The sequence below is a fragment of the Sturnira hondurensis genome, unplaced genomic scaffold (assembly GCF_014824575.4).
Source record: "Sturnira hondurensis isolate 20B ecotype Veracruz unplaced genomic scaffold, ASM1482457v3 Scaffold0007797, whole genome shotgun sequence".
NCBI lineage: Eukaryota > Metazoa > Chordata > Mammalia > Chiroptera > Phyllostomidae > Sturnira > Sturnira hondurensis.
Window position 1 is genome coordinate 2023161 of NW_028080428.1, and position 17520 is coordinate 2040680.

Here is a 17520-nt window from a genome sequence, read left to right on the forward strand (position 1 = left end):
GCCCCCGGCTCCGGCGGCCCAGGACCCGGAGCTCAGGCGCCGGGGCCCGCGGCGGCGGCGGCGGCGGCTGCGGCGGAGACGATGTGGCTTTTTGTCCGGGACCCGGTCCGGGACTTCCCGTTTGAGCTCATCCCGGAACCCGCCGAAGGCGGCCCGCCGGGGCTCTGGACCCTGCACCGCGGCCGCAAGAAGGTGAGCGCGGCTCTGTTCCGCAGGCCGCGGCGGACCTCGGCCTCGCCTAGTCAGTACTGCCGTCCCCGCGGCGTTGCGCCCCGACTGACGTGGCTGCGGAGCCGCCGGGACTACGGGCCGGGGGAGGGGGACGGGCAATGCCAACGTGGCGGGAGGAAGGACCGAGGGACCGACAGGCAGACGGAACCGGGGTCACGTGAGCCCGGCTCTGTCTCTAAGGACTGACCTGGGGAGGGACCCGGCCGGCGGCCCTTCCCTTCAGGCACTGAGCCGCCCCGGGGACCCTCTCGGAGCTGGAGTGGTGGGCCCGCGGTGGGCCCACACCCCTCAGGCCCCTGTGCCCCCCACTCCTCCAGGCCACAGGCAGCCCGGTGTCCATCTTCGTGTACGATGTGAAGCCGGGCGCCGAAGAGCAGACCCAGGTGGCCAAAGCTGCCTTCAAGCGCCTGAAAACTCTCCGGCACCCCAACATTCTGGCCTACATCGATGGGCTGGAGGTACCTGCTGCCCCCTCTGCCCCTCACTTTCTTCCAATTTCCACCGCTGCGCCCCAGGTTTTGTTCCCCTTCTCCATCTCTCTCCCTATTGTGTTTCTAACCTGTCTTCATCCCCTACCTGCCCTAATATCCCCGTGTCCCCTGTTCAGACAGACAAGTGCCTCCATGTAGTGACAGAGGCTGTGACCCCACTGGGAATGTACCTCAGGGCGCGAGCAGAAGCTGGCGGCCCGAAGGAGCTGGAGCTCTCCTGGGGGCTACACCAGATTGTGGTGAGGTGGGGGCAGTGGTGATGTGAGCAGGGGTGGGGGGCTTTAGGGACTGGGGTGTAATGGCTCCTTCTGCCCCCAGAAAGCCCTCAGCTTCCTTGTCAACGACTGCAACCTCATCCACAACAATGTCTGCATGGCTGCTGTGTTCGTGGACCGTGCCGGGGAGTGGAAGCTTGGGGGTCTGGACTACATGTACTCGGCCCAGGGCAATGGCGGGGCACCCCCCCACAAAGGGATCCCCGAGCTTGAGCAGTATGACCCTCCCGAACTGGCTGAGAGCAGTGGCAGATCCGTCAAAGAGAAGTGGTGGGTGACAGGGGGCAGCATGCCCCAAGCTGCTCTGTTCTGGAAGCCCCTGCAGCCTCAGGACCCTTAGAGTAGCTGGCACGCACTCCCCTGTCCCCTGCTGCCCGGCTGGGGAGGGAATCAAAGCCTTCAAGGGGCCACCAGCTCCTCAGCGGGGGCGGGGCGGGGTGCAGGGTGGGGTGCACACAGGCTTTGAGGTTAGGTGGCTCTGAATTTGAAGTTGCGTGACCTGAGGCAGATATCCTTACTTTCCTGGGCCTCAGTTGTTTTCTCTGTCAAATGGGCTAATGAAACCTGCTTTGTGGAGCTGAGGGGAGGATCAGCTTGAGGACCCAGCCCAGGGTCTGCCATGCAGTGTGTCCCTGGTGCTCAAGGCAGATTGGAGGCCTGTGCTGGCAGGTGTCAGGGCCTTGAGCAGCTCTGGTCACCATCTCAGGTCAGCTGACATGTGGCGCTTGGGCTGCCTCATCTGGGAAGTCTTCAATGGGCCCCTGCCTCGGGCCACCGCTTTGCGAAACCCAGGGAAGGTGAGTGTCTGGCCCTCCCAGCCTTTGCCTGCCGGCCTACCAGTGCTGCCCTGACACTGGCCCTTCTCCCACAGATCCCCAAATCGCTGGTGCCCCATTATTGTGAGCTGGTTGGAGCCAACCCCAAGGTGCGCCCCAACCCAGCCCGCTTCCTGCAGAACTGCCGGGCACCTGGTGGCTTCATGAGCAACCGCTTTGTGGAGACCAACCTCTTCCTGGAAGAGATTCAGGTGAGCCTCCCGCCCACGCCCCGGGCTTTAGACCTGCATTCCTCACCCCATCCCCTTTTCCCATTTTGGGGGGTCTTCGGAGAGCACACCATGCTAAGGAGCAAGGCTATCTGAGTTCCAACTCTGGCTCCTTCTGCTCTTAGGTGTTACATGATTTCCCTCTGCTAAAGCTCGGTCCTAATAACATACCTGCTTCAGAAGTGCGTGCCCAGGGTTCAGTGGGTGTAAGGTGCATGGTGCACACCGACCTGTTTGGCACATACGGACTCCCCCTGGCAACCCTTCACTCCCTCGGGCACCCTGGCCCTGGCCCTGATGTGTGCCATGTGGTGCTGAGCTGCTGAAGGGGGTGGGGGTGGGGCAAGGAGTCAGACTGGGACCCCTGCCCTCAGGCGTCTAATAGGGAACAAACGGACACCCCCCCCCCCCAGGGACTCTTGTTGGAGAAGAGGGACAGAAAACAGGAAGGAGGAAATGTGTGCCCCCCGGGTGGGGATAAGTGCCAGGAAGGAAAGGGGCAGGGGCTCAGGGAAGGGCCCTCTCCGGGTGACACTTGGGCCGAGACTTGCAGTGTGTGAGGGGACAGGGTGGCAGCCAGGGACGAGTGTTCCAGGCAGAGGGAGCCACAAACGGAAAGAGGGTGAGGAGGGAGCCCTTGTCTTCACCCATTTGAGCCTCAGTTTCCATAGCTGCCCTATGGGGGTGATACTGGTGCCTGCTGGCCCCGCCAGGTTGTCGTAGGGAATGGAGGGGAAGGCTGTTCTGGACACCTGCCTGACTGGATGTGCATGGCACACAGAGAGGTGACTGAGAAGCTGCAGTGAGGAGGGACGAGCCCGTCGCAGGCCTCGATGGCCGGAAATCTGGACTCAGGCGGGTCTGGGAGGGCCTTGGGGGAACGGAGAGCCGGAGCAGCATTTTGAAGAAGTGCTGAGGCCTGTGGCCTCCCAGGTGGCGTGGGGGCGGCAGGGACTTGGTTACATGGAGTTCTCCTCGCGTGGCCGGCTCTGCTGGGCTGCCCTTCCCCTTAAACGTATTCCACAGGACGCTGGAGACAGTGGGCGGCAGTGCCCGGGGACAGAGCAGTGGAGGGCACCCTGCCGTGACCCCTCAGTGTGCAACCTTGGATGTGGTTCGGCCTGTCTGTGGACCTTGGCTTCCCCAGAACCCTGCTGTCAGAGGGCCATGCCTGCCTGCCACGCTGGCCCAAGCTGCTCGGGGCCTACCTGGTCCTCCTTGTCCCCAGCCCAAGGCCACCTCTCCTGGGTGGGGCGGCAGCAGCAGTGGCGGCAGTGAGGGTACAGCAGAGGGCACAGGAGCCTCGGAACCCTACAGGCTGGGTTAGCATCCCTGTCAGGCCCCCCTTGGCAGGTGACCTTGAGCCCCAACCTTCTCGTCTGTGAGTGGAATGACAGCCCCTTGTTGAAGGGCACAGCACAGCCAAGGTCCCAGGCGGCTGAGCCAAACCATGCCCTGACTGCTGCTTAGTGTGTGACCTTGGACAAGCTCCTAGTCCCCTCTGTGCCTCAGCTTCCTCATGGACTAAATGTGGGTTTTGTTGGTGCCTTTATAAAGTCACCAGGAGGCTTGTTTAACCTGTGTGAAGATGTCTGCATGCAGCCCTGCCTGGTGTGTAGTCGGGCCTCAGGGAGTGCGTGTCGTGGGAGTGCGTGTCGTGGGTGCCCTGGCACCTGAGGGGTTAGGAGGCCTGGAGGAGTTGACAGCCTGGCCCATGTGGGCCCAGTGAGTGGGAGGGCCAGGTCTGGGGCTAGACTGCACCTGACCCCGGCCTCCCTCAGTCTGCTGTGAACTCCGTGCAGTGTGGGGTCGCAGGTGTGCCCGACCCAGCCAGGGTCAGGGGAGTGGAGTAAGTTCTTTCACCTCCCTGAGCCTCAGTTTCCTCATCCGTGTGGTGGGGGGTTAGTGGAACATTTTGGGCTGCCAGGAGGAGTAGAGGCGTGTTGATACAAGGCCAGATCCCCCAAGTGGCTGCTTTCCTAATAGGCCAGGTGGCAGTGAAAGAAAGACACTCACTGATTCAGCAGCTGCAGTGTGCCAGGTGTTGTGCTGGCGGCTGCCTGTCATTTTCTGGTCGGATCCTCAGAACAACCCGGGAAGGTGGTGTGGGTATTTCCCACTTTACAGATGCAGGGACTTGCCCAAGGTCTCATGGCCGAAGCACAGTTTCCATAGCGTGTAGGGCATCACATTCACCTAGCACACGGCTGATACATGGGAGAGCTGGGATTTGAACCCAGACAGTAGGGCTCACAAGCTTTTCTTCCTCAGGCTGGGGCGACCCCCTGCCCTTGCCCGTGGCAAGGGACGGCCCTGCCCAGGCTGATTTCTTCCTCCCCTCACCCTGTCCTTGCCCCACAGATCAAAGAGCCGGTTGAGAAGCAGAAGTTTTTCCAAGAGCTGAGCAAGAGCCTAGACTCATTCCCCGAGGACTTCTGCCGACACAAGGTGCTGCCCCAGCTGCTGACTGCCTTTGAGTTTGGCAATGCGGGGGCCGTGGTCCTCACGCCCCTCTTCAAGGTGAGCAGGGCCAGGGGCTCAGGGATGGGAGACTGTGAGGCCAGGGGCCTCAGGAGGTGTGGGGCCCGGAGACTCAGACTAACTGGTGGGTCAGAACCACAAATGGGAAGGCCCCGGAACGGGCCAGCCCCCAGGGGCCTGTCCTGGGGAGGGGCAGCTTGGTTAGGGCAGCCCCAAGCCGGCCTGAGGAGGAGCTTCCTGCCGCTGTCTCAGTAGTTTAGCCAGCCAGTTGTCATGGAGGACGAGGGGACTTCTGATCTTTGGGAAGGGGAAACCCTGCGCCTCCAAAGTTCTTTTTCCAAAGACCCCTTGCTTCAGAGCCCTCAGTCCTTCCTCCGTTTCCCCAAGACAGTTATCTGAGCTGTGTTCCCCCCTGGGCCCCAGGGCCTAGGTGTCACCTGCTTGCCACACCACTTCCTGTCCTCCCTTGGGACCGCTCAGTTCTCCTGGCTTCTACGGGCTGGATCCCTATCCCCTGCCTCCGACCCCAGTGCTCCCTGAACTGGGCACCTGCCATTCCCTCTTCTGCCCACCCTGGGAGAACCCTTTCTCCTCAAGGGCCTTGCTGTGAGGAAAACAGGGAAGGAAGAAAGCAAATCCGATGTCACCGAGAACCCCCAGAAATTGCAGGCAGAACTGTATGTGCACGTGGCAGGCAGGTACCAGATTATAGGCAAGGGTGAGGCCCTTTCCTCAGCCCCTTAATGAGGCCCTGAAAGGTTAAGGGCAGGGCTAACTAGATGGAGTACAGGCAGGGGGGCTGCTGGGGACGTGGCTGCTCCCTCCGCCCCCACCATCACCCCATGCCCACCCTGGGAGATTAGCAGAACTTAAATGCGCCGAGTGGCATCTCCTCTTCTCAGGGCTGTGGCTGAGCCCGCTTCCCGCTCCTTCCCTCAGGTGGGCAAGTTCCTCAGTGCTGAGGAGTATCAACAGAAGATCATCCCTGTCGTGGTCAAGATGTTCTCGTCCACAGACCGGGCCATGCGCATCCGCCTCCTACAGCAGGTAGGGGCCCTCGCCAGGCCCTGCCCCCCTCCATCCCCCTCCATCCCATGCTCGTCTGACTGAGGCCCCTGCCTCACCACCAGCCCTAGGCGGACGACTGGAGCCCTGGCACCTCAGAAACCCCTTCCCAAATGTGCACATGGGTAAGGGCCCAGGGAGGCTGTGCTCTCTGGGAGTTTAGCTAGTACCAGGGCTCATCAGCAGCTTTGGGAACGCCCAGCCTGCCCAGGCTACAGGGCTCAGACCCCACCCCCATCCCCTGGCTCAGTTGCTCCCGCCCTCTGGAGCGGGACCAGTGTCTCTCCTGCCATCCCTAGGTGCCTGAGAGTGTCAGAAAGGATGAAGTGGGTCGAGGGGGGCCCCTGTGAACCAGGACATACCTGGTGGCTCTCAGGTGTCATTCCCTCACCAACTGCCAATGCACCAGCTCTCCGCACGCACTTGTCGGGGCAGGGGTTGCACTCCCTTTTACAGAAGAGGCAGAGGAGGGTCCGAGGGGGGTGTGGCACAGCTGGCCTGCTGAGCAGGACCAGAGGCCAAGCCCTCGGGCTCCCAGCCCCTGGTCTCTTCTTACCTGGCCAGGCGGTGCCCACCAGGTAGAGACACCAAGCCAAGAGGGGTCCCTGGTTGTGGTGGGGGGTGGAGGGACTGACTGAGTTTGTGCACCCCCCACTTGGGCCACAGATGGAGCAGTTCATCCAATACCTTGATGAGCCAACGGTCAACACCCAGATCTTTCCTCACGTCGTGCATGGCTTCCTGGACACCAACCCTGCCATCCGAGAGCAGACCGTCAAGGTGGGCGTGGCCAGGCCTAGCACAGCTGCCCTGGGCTTTCCAAGCATTGGAGGGGGCTTAACCCAGGTCACAGATGTCTTGGCTTTGGCCTGTGGGCCTGAGAAGGCTATAAGAAGTCTGGCACCATCCTGCACTTGGGTCTGGGCTGTGGGTACAGCTCAGCAGCTGTTGCGGGGAGCAGGGCAGGCACAGCCTGCAGTCCCTCTGCTCGGCACATTCTGGCTGAGCACCTCGCTGGGCTGCTGTGCACATAGGCAGACCAAACTCCCTGCCCAAGGAGCTGCTTCTGAGGGGATGGGGTGTGGCCTTGGCAGACAGTAAGCAGAACTAGAAAGTTTGTGTTATGTTAGAAAGTGATAGAGTGTGAAGACAGGGTTTTCAGTTTTATGAACAGTTGTCAGGGAAGACCTTGCTAAGGAGGTGTCATTTAAGGAAAGAAGGCAAGAGACTGAGCTATGTGGCGATCTGAAGGAAATGTGCCCCTTACAGAAGGAATAGTGTGTGCAAAGGTCCTGGGGCTGGCATGGGCCTAGAGTATAGAAGAGCAGCAAGAAGTTTAGTGTAGCTGAAGGGGCATGGGTGTGCAAGGTGGAGCCTGAGCAGTCATGGTGGGGATGGCAGCAGGGGCCTTGTAGGGGTGGCAGGGACCTGCTGTGCTCAATGGGAGTGAGACAGGGGCCACTGGGCGCTGAGCCGAGCACTGACCTTGTCTGACTTACATTAAAAGAATTGCCATGTTTCTGTGTGGAGAATGGATGCTCAGACCATTCTCTGAGGGTAGAAGCTGAGATACTGTTAGGGGCTGTTGCAGTGGCCCAGGTGAGAGATGACAGTGGCTGAGATGTGACTGGCAGCAGCAGGTAGAGAGAAGGGGCCACCGCCTGAAGGTGAAACCGATGCTGTTTGCTGGTGAATGCATTTGTTGGATGCATTTGCTGATGGATGTATATGGAGCCAAGGGGGCTCCGAGGTTTCTGGCCTGAGCAACTGCAAGGCTGAGTTGCTGTTTGCTGAGAAGCCTGGGTGGGACAGGCGTGGGAGGGGCGGGGTTAGTCTCGACCCTGTCTGTTAGCCCGTGGAGACGTCTGACTGGTGGCGCCCGTGTGCTGTCTGGGGAGGGAATCTGGGCCACAGGGGCACATCTGGGCGTTGTCAGCTACCAGGCGTTCAGAGCCACAGGAAGGGGGAGGTGTGAAGGAGTAGGGGTCCAAGGAGGAGATCTGGGGGGGCTGAACTGTAAGGACTCAGTAACAGGGGTCCGACAGGGAGGTCTTCTGGAAGACCCGAGACCGAAGGGTCAAGGAGGAGGGAGAGCTCGGGGGTGTCACAGCTGCTAAGGGGTCAAATCTGGTGAGGATGGAGAATTTGCCATTGGATTTAGCAACATGGAGGTCAACAGTGACCTCAGCCCACGCCAGCTGGGAGAGAGCATGGGTGGGGTCAGTCTGAACGAGTACATGCGTGCAAGAGAGCATTTGAGAGAGATGGGAGACTGGAGTGCCGGCAGACTCTGGAGGTTGTGCTGTAAAGGGGAAAGAGAAATGGGGGTCCCCTCCTCAGTGGTCCAGGTAGGGGCCAGGACCAGGTTGGGAGGTAGGTCTGGGAGGGCTGTGGCAGATCTCAGTGCCCAGGTCCACTGGTGGGCTCTGCACCCTCCCAGGAGGCCATTCTTCATGTGGCCCGTGGCCTGCCCAAGCCCACCTTTTCTGCTGTCCCTGCCCTGCAGTCCATGCTGCTCCTGGCCCCGAAGCTGAATGAGGCCAACCTCAACGTGGAGCTGATGAAGCACTTCGCTCGGCTTCAGGCCAAAGACGAGCAGGGCCCCATCCGCTGCAACACCACTGTCTGCCTGGGGAAGATCGGCTCCTACCTCAGCGCTGGCGTGAGTGCCCCGCACAGCTGCCTGGAGTCTGTCAATGTCACGGGGTCGCAGCCTCCTCCAGGGCCAGGCCTTTCTGTCTGTGGGCCATCTTCCTCCCAGAGCCCCACTGGGTACTCCCAGCCCTGTGTCTGAGGGGCAGAGTGAGCTGTGCCCGGTACGCAGCCAGTACGTGGTGGAGGCGGGAACAGCACCCAGGCCTGCTGCCCCCCTGGTCTGTGTACGTGCGCCCAGCCAGGGTCTGTGAGTGCAAATGCCCGTGGTGCCCAGACAGTTAATAGGAATGAAGGAATTGGGCCAGTGGGGCAGGAGGGGAGGGAGGCACAAGCTCCCACCCCAGGGCAGTCGCCGCTCTGGCCCCTGTCACTGTGAGGCAGTGTGAGTCCAGTGATCTGGGACAAGGAGCCAAGAACCAGAGTTTCAAATAAATTCGCCCTCATTTGTTAGTGACAAACGCGTTCTTTTATACTGCGGGCCCTGTGGATGGCCTCTGCTCTGGAAAGTGAGGCCTGGCGGTTCTGGGCCCCAGGATGGGCCCTACACTCAGGAGCCCTCTATCGTGACCCGCCCCAGACCAGACACAGGGTCCTCACCTCCGCCTTCAGCCGGGCCACTAAGGACCCGTTTGCACCATCTCGAGTTGCTGGCGTCCTGGGCTTCGCTGCCACCCACAACCTCTACTCGATGAACGACTGTGCCCACAAGATCCTGCCTGTGCTCTGTAGCCTCACTGTGGATCCCGAGAGATCTGTGCGGGACCAGGTAAGGCACAGCTGGGGCCCTGGAGCTGGGGCTCTGGGGGACATCTGGGCCCTAGCTGGCCTCGAGGGCTCACCAGAACCCTGGAGGCTCCAGCTCTGCCCTTGCTACCCCACAGGCCTTCAAGGCCATTCGGAGTTTCCTTTCCAAACTGGAGTCTGTGTCAGAGGACCCTGCCCAGTTGGCCGAAGTGGGTGAGTGGCCCACACTCGAGACCCTTCCTGCTACACCTCTGTCACCTATTGGGCACCCCCCACTTCATCAGAGTATCTGAAAGCCGGAAGAACCCCAGAGAGCAGACCTGGCCCCCCTGCCCCCCATCTAGCAGATGAGAGCAGGCAGGCCTGGAGAAGGGGTACCCACCACAGGTCCCTCTGTTTCACCTGTGGCCCTGTCACACTCCCCTTGGCCGCCTAAGGGGCCTCTACCTGTGTGTCTCCCCTGTCACTGCCCAGAGAAGGATGTCCATGCAGCCTCCAGTCCTGGAGTGGGAGGAGCTGCAGCCAGCTGGGCAGGCTGGGCCGTGACGGGCGTCTCCTCACTCACCTCCAAGCTGATCCGCACACACCCTGCAGCTGCCCCAGGGGAGCCCAGCGTCCCCCAGAGACCCACGCCTGAGGGTGAGTGTCCTAAACTGGCTGCATCTGTGATAGAGGGCTTGGAGGTGCTGCACCCAGGAGCTATTGTCTGGCTCCCCCTGGGGTGGTGATGAAGAAGACAGGGGACAGGGTGGGGTCTAGTCCCCTTGTGATCTTCCCCTCTCTGCACCCTGCTACCACCCCCCAGCACCCTCTGCCCTGTTCTGAGACTTTCCTGGGCCCGTGTGTGGGAACTCACAGAGTCTCTGCTTCCCAGGACTTCCTGCCCCGGCTCCCACCCCCGTTCCTCACACACCCATGACCTCAGGACACTGGGAGGCACAAGAGGAGGACAAGGACACAGCAAAGGACAGCAGTGCTACAGACAGATGGGATGATGAAGACTGGGGCAGCTTGGAAGTGAGTGGAGCTGAGGGGGCCTCCCTAGCTCAAAAGTCACAGGTTGCCCTCCAAGGAACGCAGGCGGGCCTGGCTTGAGTTCGGCCTGTCAGCGTCGGCACAGCATCCCTGCTGGAGGGGCACGTGGAGCAGCCATCCTGGGCCAGAGCCGGCAGCTGAGCTCCCTCTCGACTCCAGGGAGCGAGGTGGGACGTGAGGGGCCAGGGCAACATGGGTTGGAGCAGCCCGCTGATCCTCCTTCACCTGCTCCCTGTCCCATCACCTGCCTCAGTGCCCAGCTAGCCTCAGTGGTCAGCAATGAGAGGCCACTCCCGGGCCTAGAACCAGGCCAGCCCTCCCCGAAGCTGGGAGGAGGAGGTCAGGAAGGGCCGAGGATCTAGTGGGGCTTTGTGGAAGTAACAGGGCAGGGAGCTGGGCCCAGTCTCCCCATCTGGTTGGCAGCAATCTGTTCCCTGAAGCCACAGGAAGGGGTGTGGAACTCTAGGCCTGATGCTCAGCCTCACAGAAGAGTGATGGCCAGGGAGGTTTGGTGTGTGTACCTCACAGATGTGAAACAGGCTTGAGGCACAAGTAAGATGGAAGGCAAATGAAAAGGGGAACCCATGGCTAGGAAGGGGCTGGAGGTCTTCCTTGCCCTTCTGGGTCGGGGCAGGGGGACGATGGTTGTGTTCTGCTTCCCACACTGCAGCAGGAGGCCGAGTCTGTGCTAGCCCAGCAGGATAGCTGGAGCATGGGGGGCCAATCTCACCACACCGGACAGGTGAGCCAGATGGACAGGAGGTGAGTGTGTGTGGGAAGCCAGGCCCGGCTCCCTATCCAGTGCTACCTCCCCCTTCTCTTCTGCAGACCAGCAACCCTGACCACAAATCCTCAGAGTCAGACTGGAGTAGCTGGGAAGCTGAGGGCTCGTGGGAGCAGGGCTGGCAGGACCAGAGTCCCCAGGAGCCATCCCCTGAGGGTGCACGACTGGCCAGCGAGTACAACTGGGGTGGAGTGGAGCCCAGTGACAAAGGCGACCCCTTTGCTGACCTGTCAGCACGTCGGGAGGTGGGTGCCCAATGGGAGGGTATGGACCTGGGATGGACCTCCACAGGGAGCTGGGCTCCACTCCCACCCATGCTTCCTTTTTCAGCCAAGACCTGATTCGTGGGGAGATGACAACTGGGAGGGCCTGGAGACCGAGAGCCGTAAGTGCTTCCCCTGGCAGGGCTGGCACACCCACCCCTCCGAGCAGGCAGGGGCTGGAGATCTGAGAGCCAGGTTGTCTGAAGCCCTCAGCCTGCCCCACTTTCCTGTTCCAGGGCAAATGAAAGCTGAGCTGGCCCGGAAGAAGCGGGAGGAGCGTCGGCGGGAGATGGAGGCCAAACGTGCCGAGAAGAAGGCCGCCAAGGGCCCTATGAAGCTGGGGACCAGGAAGCTGGACTGAACCGCTGGTGTGGGCACTTTCCGGCCAAGGAGAGCAGGCCCCATGGACGTATTTATTGTACAAACCGTGCCAGCCTGGCCAGCCCAGCCAGGCACATCTCACGTGTACATAATCAGAACCACAATAAATTGTATTTCACACCCCTTGTGCTGGGCTCAGTCTAGCCCCTCCAAGGAGGCTGGGGGGTGGTGCTGCCCTGCAGAGTCCGGGCCCACCACAAAGCCAAGAATAAGGAGGCACGACCTGATTTATCAGTCAGCATCTAGGGAACATCCTCTGGGATGAAAGCCCGCAGCACCCAGAAGGCCCCACATCCTGTAAACCAGGTGGAGCCACATGGGTACCCTCTGCACACGGGTCTCTGGAAGGGGTCTACAGGCCCAGAGGGTCCCTGGGTCTGAGCCCTGGAGTCCAGGCAGAAGCTAGAGGCTGAGCTTGCCCCAGTGTTGGGTGGAAACCACTTGGTGATCAGTGAGGTCCAGGCCGAAGGTGGTGTTAGCGGCGGCGCTGGGGCACGCAGGCCCCGTGTGGGCGGCTGCGCACGAAGCCAGCTTTGCAGACGCAGCGAAAGGAACCGTTAGTGTTCACGCAGCGCTCGCTCTTGCACAGCAGTCCGCGCTGGTTCAGCTCTCGACACTCGTCGACATCTGGAAGTGAGGGTGACAGGGAAGGACTTCACCGGGGTGCCAAGCTAAGCTGCCCTGCTGGTTGACAGGGCCCTGCCCCATCCCGCCCCCAACCTCTGGCCCCGCCCCCTCCACCTGGCTCACCCACACAGCGCGCTCGGGAGGCGTCAAGCTGGAAGCCACCCGGACACTCGCACACGGCTCCGCCGGGCCGTGGCACGCAGCGGCCGCTTACGCAGCGGCACTCGTCCGAATCTTCCTCTGAGCTGTCCTCTTCTGCGCCGGCCAGCCGGCAGAACAGATATGTCAACACTGCCCCCAGCGATGGCTCTGACCCCGCCTCTGTCCCCTCCGCTACTCTCACCTCGCGGCTGCTTCCCCAGCAGTAGGGGGCTCGCGTCCCAGAAGGAATTGCTCTCGCTCTGTGATGTTGGGCACTGGGATCCTGGGAGAGGCAGTCAGTGGTCAGCATGGTCAATGCAACTCAGTTTCTGGCCCCCTACTCCCTCTGGTTCAACCCTCCCCCGGTCGGCTCACCAGCGCCACGCGGCGGGCAGGGGCGGCACTGGGAACCCCAGCCACGGCCCTGGCGACAGCAGCAATCGTCGAAGGTGAGGGTAGGCCCAGCCAGGGCCCCCGCACACATGCCGTCCTCGCCACGCTGGGTCCAGCACACGTCCCGACGCTCTGGGGCACGGTCTGCAGAAGGGGACCAGGTCAGGGAGAAGCCTGAAGCCAGGACAGCCCACCTGCACCCCAGGGCTTGACATGGCAGACAGGGCCCTGGAGTCGGCCTGGGATGACCCTCACCCTCACCAGCAGGGCTGTCGGGGAGCTGGCAGTCTCGGCCAGAGGGCCCAGGCACCCACGGCGGGCGACACTCGCAGCGGTAGGAGCCCGGTAGGTTGATACAGCGGCCAGGGCGGCAGGTTGTGGGGTCCTGGCACTCGTCCACATCTATAAGTGGCCAGAGGATGGGTTAGGGGGTCATAGCTTATTCAGGGCCTCCACCTTCCTCCTGTTTCCCCAGCCAGCAGGCCCGGGCCTCACCCATCTCCTCCGGACTCAGACACTGTCTCTGGGCAGGGCTATACTCAGCGGGGGGCGTGCAGGCACAGCGGTAGCCTCCTCGTGTGTTCTCACACACTCCATTCCGGCAATTGGACTCATCCAAGCACTCGTCCACGTCTTTGGGGAGGAAAATGCCAGTGGTAAGCAGCTGGCCAGTTATGCGCGCCTCCTGGCCTCTTTCCCACGGCCACGGGCCGGCTGCACTCACCCACGCACTCCAGCAGGTTGCCGTCGTAGTAGAAGCCTTGCTTGCAGTAGCACTCATAGCCGGGCTGTGTATTCACACACTTGCCCTCCTTGCAGATCTCTGCCCCGAACAATATGCACTCGTCGATGTCTGCGGAGTAACAAGCCGTGTGTGCCCAGCAGCCTCTACCTGTGGGGCCACTGAGGCCTGGCAAGCCTTGCACCCGTGAGCCAGGCTTACCACGGGCGCAGAGCACACTCAGTGGTAGAGACTCTTCCAGCCACTAACTTGAGTCAAGAGGGAGGGGCTTGGTAGTGGGTAGGACAGATGTTTCGGTGGGTTGGGGCTCACCCCAGCTCTCACAAGTGACCAAGCGAGCACCAGCAGGGTGGGACGAAAGGTGTCGGGGCTTACCACGATGGGCTGGGATGCCGTAGTTGACAATGCTGTTGTCCTGGGTATAGCCCTTCCCGTCGGGGCAGAGGCTGTGGAACTCAGCTGTGGGTTGAGAGGGGGAGGAAAGAGGCAGGTGGGCTGTTGGCTCAGGGTGGAGGTCTCCACTTCACTCCCCACCTACCCAGGGAGCGGCCCTTTCCCCCAATCCAAACTGAGGCTCTGAGAAGGGAAAGGGCCGGCCAGCTCCTGACCTGAACTATAGACTGGGCAGGGGTAGATCTCACAGTGGTCTCCCCAGCCGGCCCCCAGCGAGCAGCAGCACTCTTGCTGGGTGACATTGGTGGCCAGGACACTGTCGCAGAACACCGTGTCATCGAAGTTAAGGTAGCACTCCTTCTTGTGATGGGGCTGCTCCACCTCTGAGGGGAGGGAAGGGCAGCTCAGGGTCCCGTGGCCCGTATCTTCCTGTCCACACTGCCCACCAAGCTCACCCCTCTGCTCCCCCGCGTTCCCTGGTCCCCCGAGCCGCCCTGTGAGACCCAAGCTCCATCCTCAAACTGGCATCCAGGGCCCTCCTGCCAGGTCTGGCCCCACTGGACTCTTACAGGCAAGAGATTTCTCCCTGTTCCCCCAATTCCAGAGGGTGGGACTAAGATACGTCCCCAGCTGCAGCCCAGGGGAGTCCTCTGGTCGGGAGGGAGCTGAGGGGCACTCACCCTCGCAGCCATGCTGGTCCTGGGTGGGTGTGAAGCCCTCATCACAGACGCAGACGTAGGAGCCTTGCAGGTTCTTACAGGCCCCATGGGGAAGGCACAGGCCCGGGTCCTGGCTGCACTCATCTATGTCTTTGGGGGGAGTGAGGGGGCAGGAAGAGCTGTTCAGGGGGAAACTGGCCCCTCTTTCTCGGGGGGTGTGCCTCAAGGGCCTCACACAAGTTCAGAACCCAAATTTCAAAGCACACACAACAGAAAGTCCTGCCCTGTCTGTCCGCATGTGGGCAGGCGTGGTAGTGTGGGCGTACTTTATGGACCTGGGAGCAGGTTTGCGGTGATTTTGAGTGGATGGTCAGCCCACATTCACACATTATTCTTCAGAAAACCTTTCATGGCTCCCACAGGCCACAGAATGAAACCCTAACTCTCAGCTCAGCATTGGAGAACTTTCCATTTGGTCTCCTCAAATCCCTAAGTCTCAGCACCCTTTACTTTACACCCCAACATCTCTACCCTGTATAGGGTACAGGCATCAACTCTCTCCTCAAGCACAACCAGCTCCTTCCAGATCTCTGCGTTGTGAAGACCGTTCTTTGGGCTTGGAATACCACCCCAAACTTCTCTCTGCTTAGGGAACATATTCATGCTTGAGGGAACCCTATTTATGCCTTGGGCTCCAATTCAATGGTCACCTCTCTGTTGTAGTCCATCACTAGTCCAGACCACTTTTGACGCTCAGCACTCTGAACTGTAAGAATCGGTTTCTATGTCAGCCTCCCCCAGCTGGGAGCCTGGGTCATTGCTCAACACCTAGGACAGTGCCTGGCAAATAGTAAGTTCTCAGTAAACTCTTGCTGGATGAATACACGTAAGGGTGAATTGGCACATAGTAGGCACCACACAATTACTGTCACCATTGTTCTAAGTAAAAAAGTGGAAGGGCGACTTCTGGCCAAGAAGGAGGCATAGGTAGACATACTGTGCTTCCTCGCACAGCCAAAATTAAGGACAACAAAAATTTAGAAACAAAGAAACCAACCAGAACTGACAGAAAATTGTACTGTATGGAAGTTTGACAACCATTCATCCAGACTGGTAAGAGGGGCAGAGTTGGTAGCTGGCAGAGGGGGTTGTGGCAGGAAAAAGTGGTGGCTGGTGGACCCAGGAGCCCAGGCGGCAGCTGGCAGACCCAGGTGCAGGGAGGCAGCGAGCAGACCCCGTAAGGCATGCACGGCGGCTGGCTGCTCACTGTCACACATTTGCGTGCAGATAAACCAGGCAAAAATGGGGAGCGAGACAGACCGTGCAGGGAAGGGCCCCAGTGCAGGGAAATAAAGCCTAAAAAAACCGATTGAAAACACCTGTGGGTGTTGAGGCTCAGGGAAAGACTCCCAGCCTTATAGAAGAGTTCGTTGGAGAGACCCACAGGGTCCTAGAACATACACAAGCCCACCCACCCGGAAACCAGCACCAGAAGGACCCACTTTGCTTGTGGGAAGCAGCAGAAGAGACTGAAACTCGAGAGAGAGCAGAGCAAATGCCATTGTTCCCTCTCTGACCCCGCCCCCACATATAGCTTCAAAACTCAGTAACTGGGTTGCCTCGCCCTGGTGAACAACACCTAAGGCTCTGCCCCTCATTACATAACAGGAGCGACCAGACCTCCCCCAAAATTGCTCAAACGGAAGAACAGATTGAAGCCCCAGAGCCAATACTTTTAAGTGACCAAGTGATAGCCAACCTATCAGATGCACAGTTCAAAGCACTGGTGATCAGGATGCTCACAGAATTGGTTAATTTTTGTTGCAAATTAGATGAAAAAAAATGAAGGCTACACTAAGTGGAATGAAGGAAAATGCACAGAAACCAATAGTGATGGGAAGAAAAATGGGACTCAAATCAATGGAGTGGACCAGAAGGGAGAAAGAAACAACCAAACAGAAAAGAATGAAGAAACAAGAATTCAAAAAAATGAGGAGAGGCTTAAGAACCTCCAGGACATCTTTAAATGTTCCAACATCCAAATTATAGGGATACCAGAAGGGGAAGAGGAAGAGCAACAAGTGAAAAACTTATCTGAACAAATAATAAAGGAGAACTTCCCCAATCTGGCAAAGCAAATAGACTTCCAGGAAGTCCAGGAAGCTCAGAGAGTCTGAACAGAACCACAGAATAGAGATCACATGGAGGGTTAGCAACAGGGGAGTGGGAGGAGGAGAGAGGGGGGAAAGGTACAGCGAATAAGTAGCATAAATGGTGGGTAGAAAATAGACAGGGGAAGGCAAGAATAGTGTGGGAAATGTAGAAGCTAAAGAACTTATGACACATGGACATGAACTAAAGAGGGGGAATGTGGGTGGGAAGGAGTGTGCAGGGTAGAGGGGAATGAAGGGGGGGAAATGGGATGACTGTAATAGACTAATCAATAAAATATATTTTTTAAAAAGTGGAAGGGTGACCAGGTGGATGGTTAGACAGAAAGACAGATCAACAGTGTGTCTAGGAGATCACTGCTCCCTGCCACTCCCCCTCGGGAGCTCACGCCCAACGCCCCCATACCTTGGCACTTCCTGCCGCCTACCAGCCGGTGCCCCTGGGGACAGAGACATCGGTAGGAGCCATTGGTGTTGATGCAGTCGCCCCCAATGCAGGCCGCAGGGAAGTCACACTCATCAATGTCTGTAGAGGATCGAAGAGGTGGCGAATCTCAGGGGCTGACCCCCTACACAGGCTGAGGCTGCCAAGCCTTCCCGCAGAGCCTCAGGTGGGGCCCACACTCCACGCCCCATCTTGGATCTGGATACAGGCTGGACATGGGGGGGCCTGGCTTGTTTACAGGTTGCTCCTGGACTTGGGGCCTGGGTGGTGGAGGTTCTGGGGTGGGGAGGAACAGGTCAGCCCGCAGCTCTGCCGCCCTTACCCTCACAGCGGCTCCGGTCCCTTGACAGGTGGTAGCCAGAGAGGCACTGACACTGGAAGGAGCCTGGTGTGTTGGTGCAGATGCCATTGTCACACACGTCCCCAGCCTCACACTCATCCACATCTGCAGGGCACAGGGGTGTCATAGGGCCAGACTGGAGGGGAGCCACAGGCCTCT

At 59.8% G+C, this 17520-nt stretch overlaps 2 protein-coding genes across 4 annotated transcripts in view; one reads left to right on the plus strand and one right to left on the minus strand.

Moving 5' to 3' along the window:
* Nucleotides 1-11573, plus strand: SCYL1 (SCY1 like pseudokinase 1). The gene is made up of 18 exons (XM_037053196.1): nt 1-192; nt 549-689; nt 839-961; nt 1041-1267; nt 1704-1794; nt 1869-2024; nt 4404-4562; nt 5463-5570; nt 6255-6368; nt 8095-8250; nt 8821-9009; nt 9125-9200; nt 9462-9626; nt 9862-10004; nt 10693-10764; nt 10851-11051; nt 11137-11191; nt 11306-11573. Exons 1-18 carry the CDS (start codon nt 82-84, stop codon nt 11428-11430), a joined length of 2412 nt encoding a protein of 803 aa, XP_036909091.1. The 5' UTR covers nt 1-81; the 3' UTR covers nt 11431-11573.
* The window catches only part of LTBP3 (latent transforming growth factor beta binding protein 3), a 17919-nt gene continuing 11837 nt past the window's right edge, over nt 11439-17520 (minus strand). For 2 of the 3 annotated variants that reach the window (XM_037053193.1, XM_037053195.1), the window contains 12 exons: nt 17344-17466; nt 16983-17102; nt 14427-14555; nt 13962-14129; nt 13729-13812; nt 13336-13464; nt 13107-13244; nt 12873-13013; nt 12594-12755; nt 12421-12501; nt 12201-12332; nt 11439-12077 (listed from right to left, as the gene is read on the minus strand). In XM_037053193.1, coding sequence (XP_036909088.1) covers nt 11926-12077; nt 12201-12332; nt 12421-12501; nt 12594-12755; nt 12873-13013; nt 13107-13244; nt 13336-13464; nt 13729-13812; nt 13962-14129; nt 14427-14555; nt 16983-17102; nt 17344-17466 — 1559 coding nt within the window. In that variant the 3' untranslated portion in view covers nt 11439-11925. The remainder of the gene's footprint in view (nt 12078-12200; nt 12333-12420; nt 12502-12593; nt 12756-12872; nt 13014-13106; nt 13245-13335; nt 13465-13728; nt 13813-13961; nt 14130-14426; nt 14556-16982; nt 17103-17343; nt 17467-17520) is intronic. The other variant, XM_037053194.1, reaches the window with a different exon arrangement.

What these genes read in the sequence shown, in the direction of transcription:
- SCYL1 (XM_037053196.1), top strand. Translation starts at nt 82, where the DNA reads ATGTGGCTTTTTGTCCGGGACCCGGTCCGGGACTTCCCGTTTGAGCTC. An exon ending in TCCTCACGCCCCTCTTCAAG is followed by an intron (nt 4,563 to 5,462) that starts GTGAGCAGGGCC and finishes TCCTTCCCTCAG; the next exon opens with GTGGGCAAGTTCCTCAGTGC. An exon ending in TGCCCAGTTGGCCGAAGTGG is followed by an intron (nt 9,201 to 9,461) that starts GTGAGTGGCCCA and finishes GTCACTGCCCAG; the next exon opens with AGAAGGATGTCCATGCAGCC.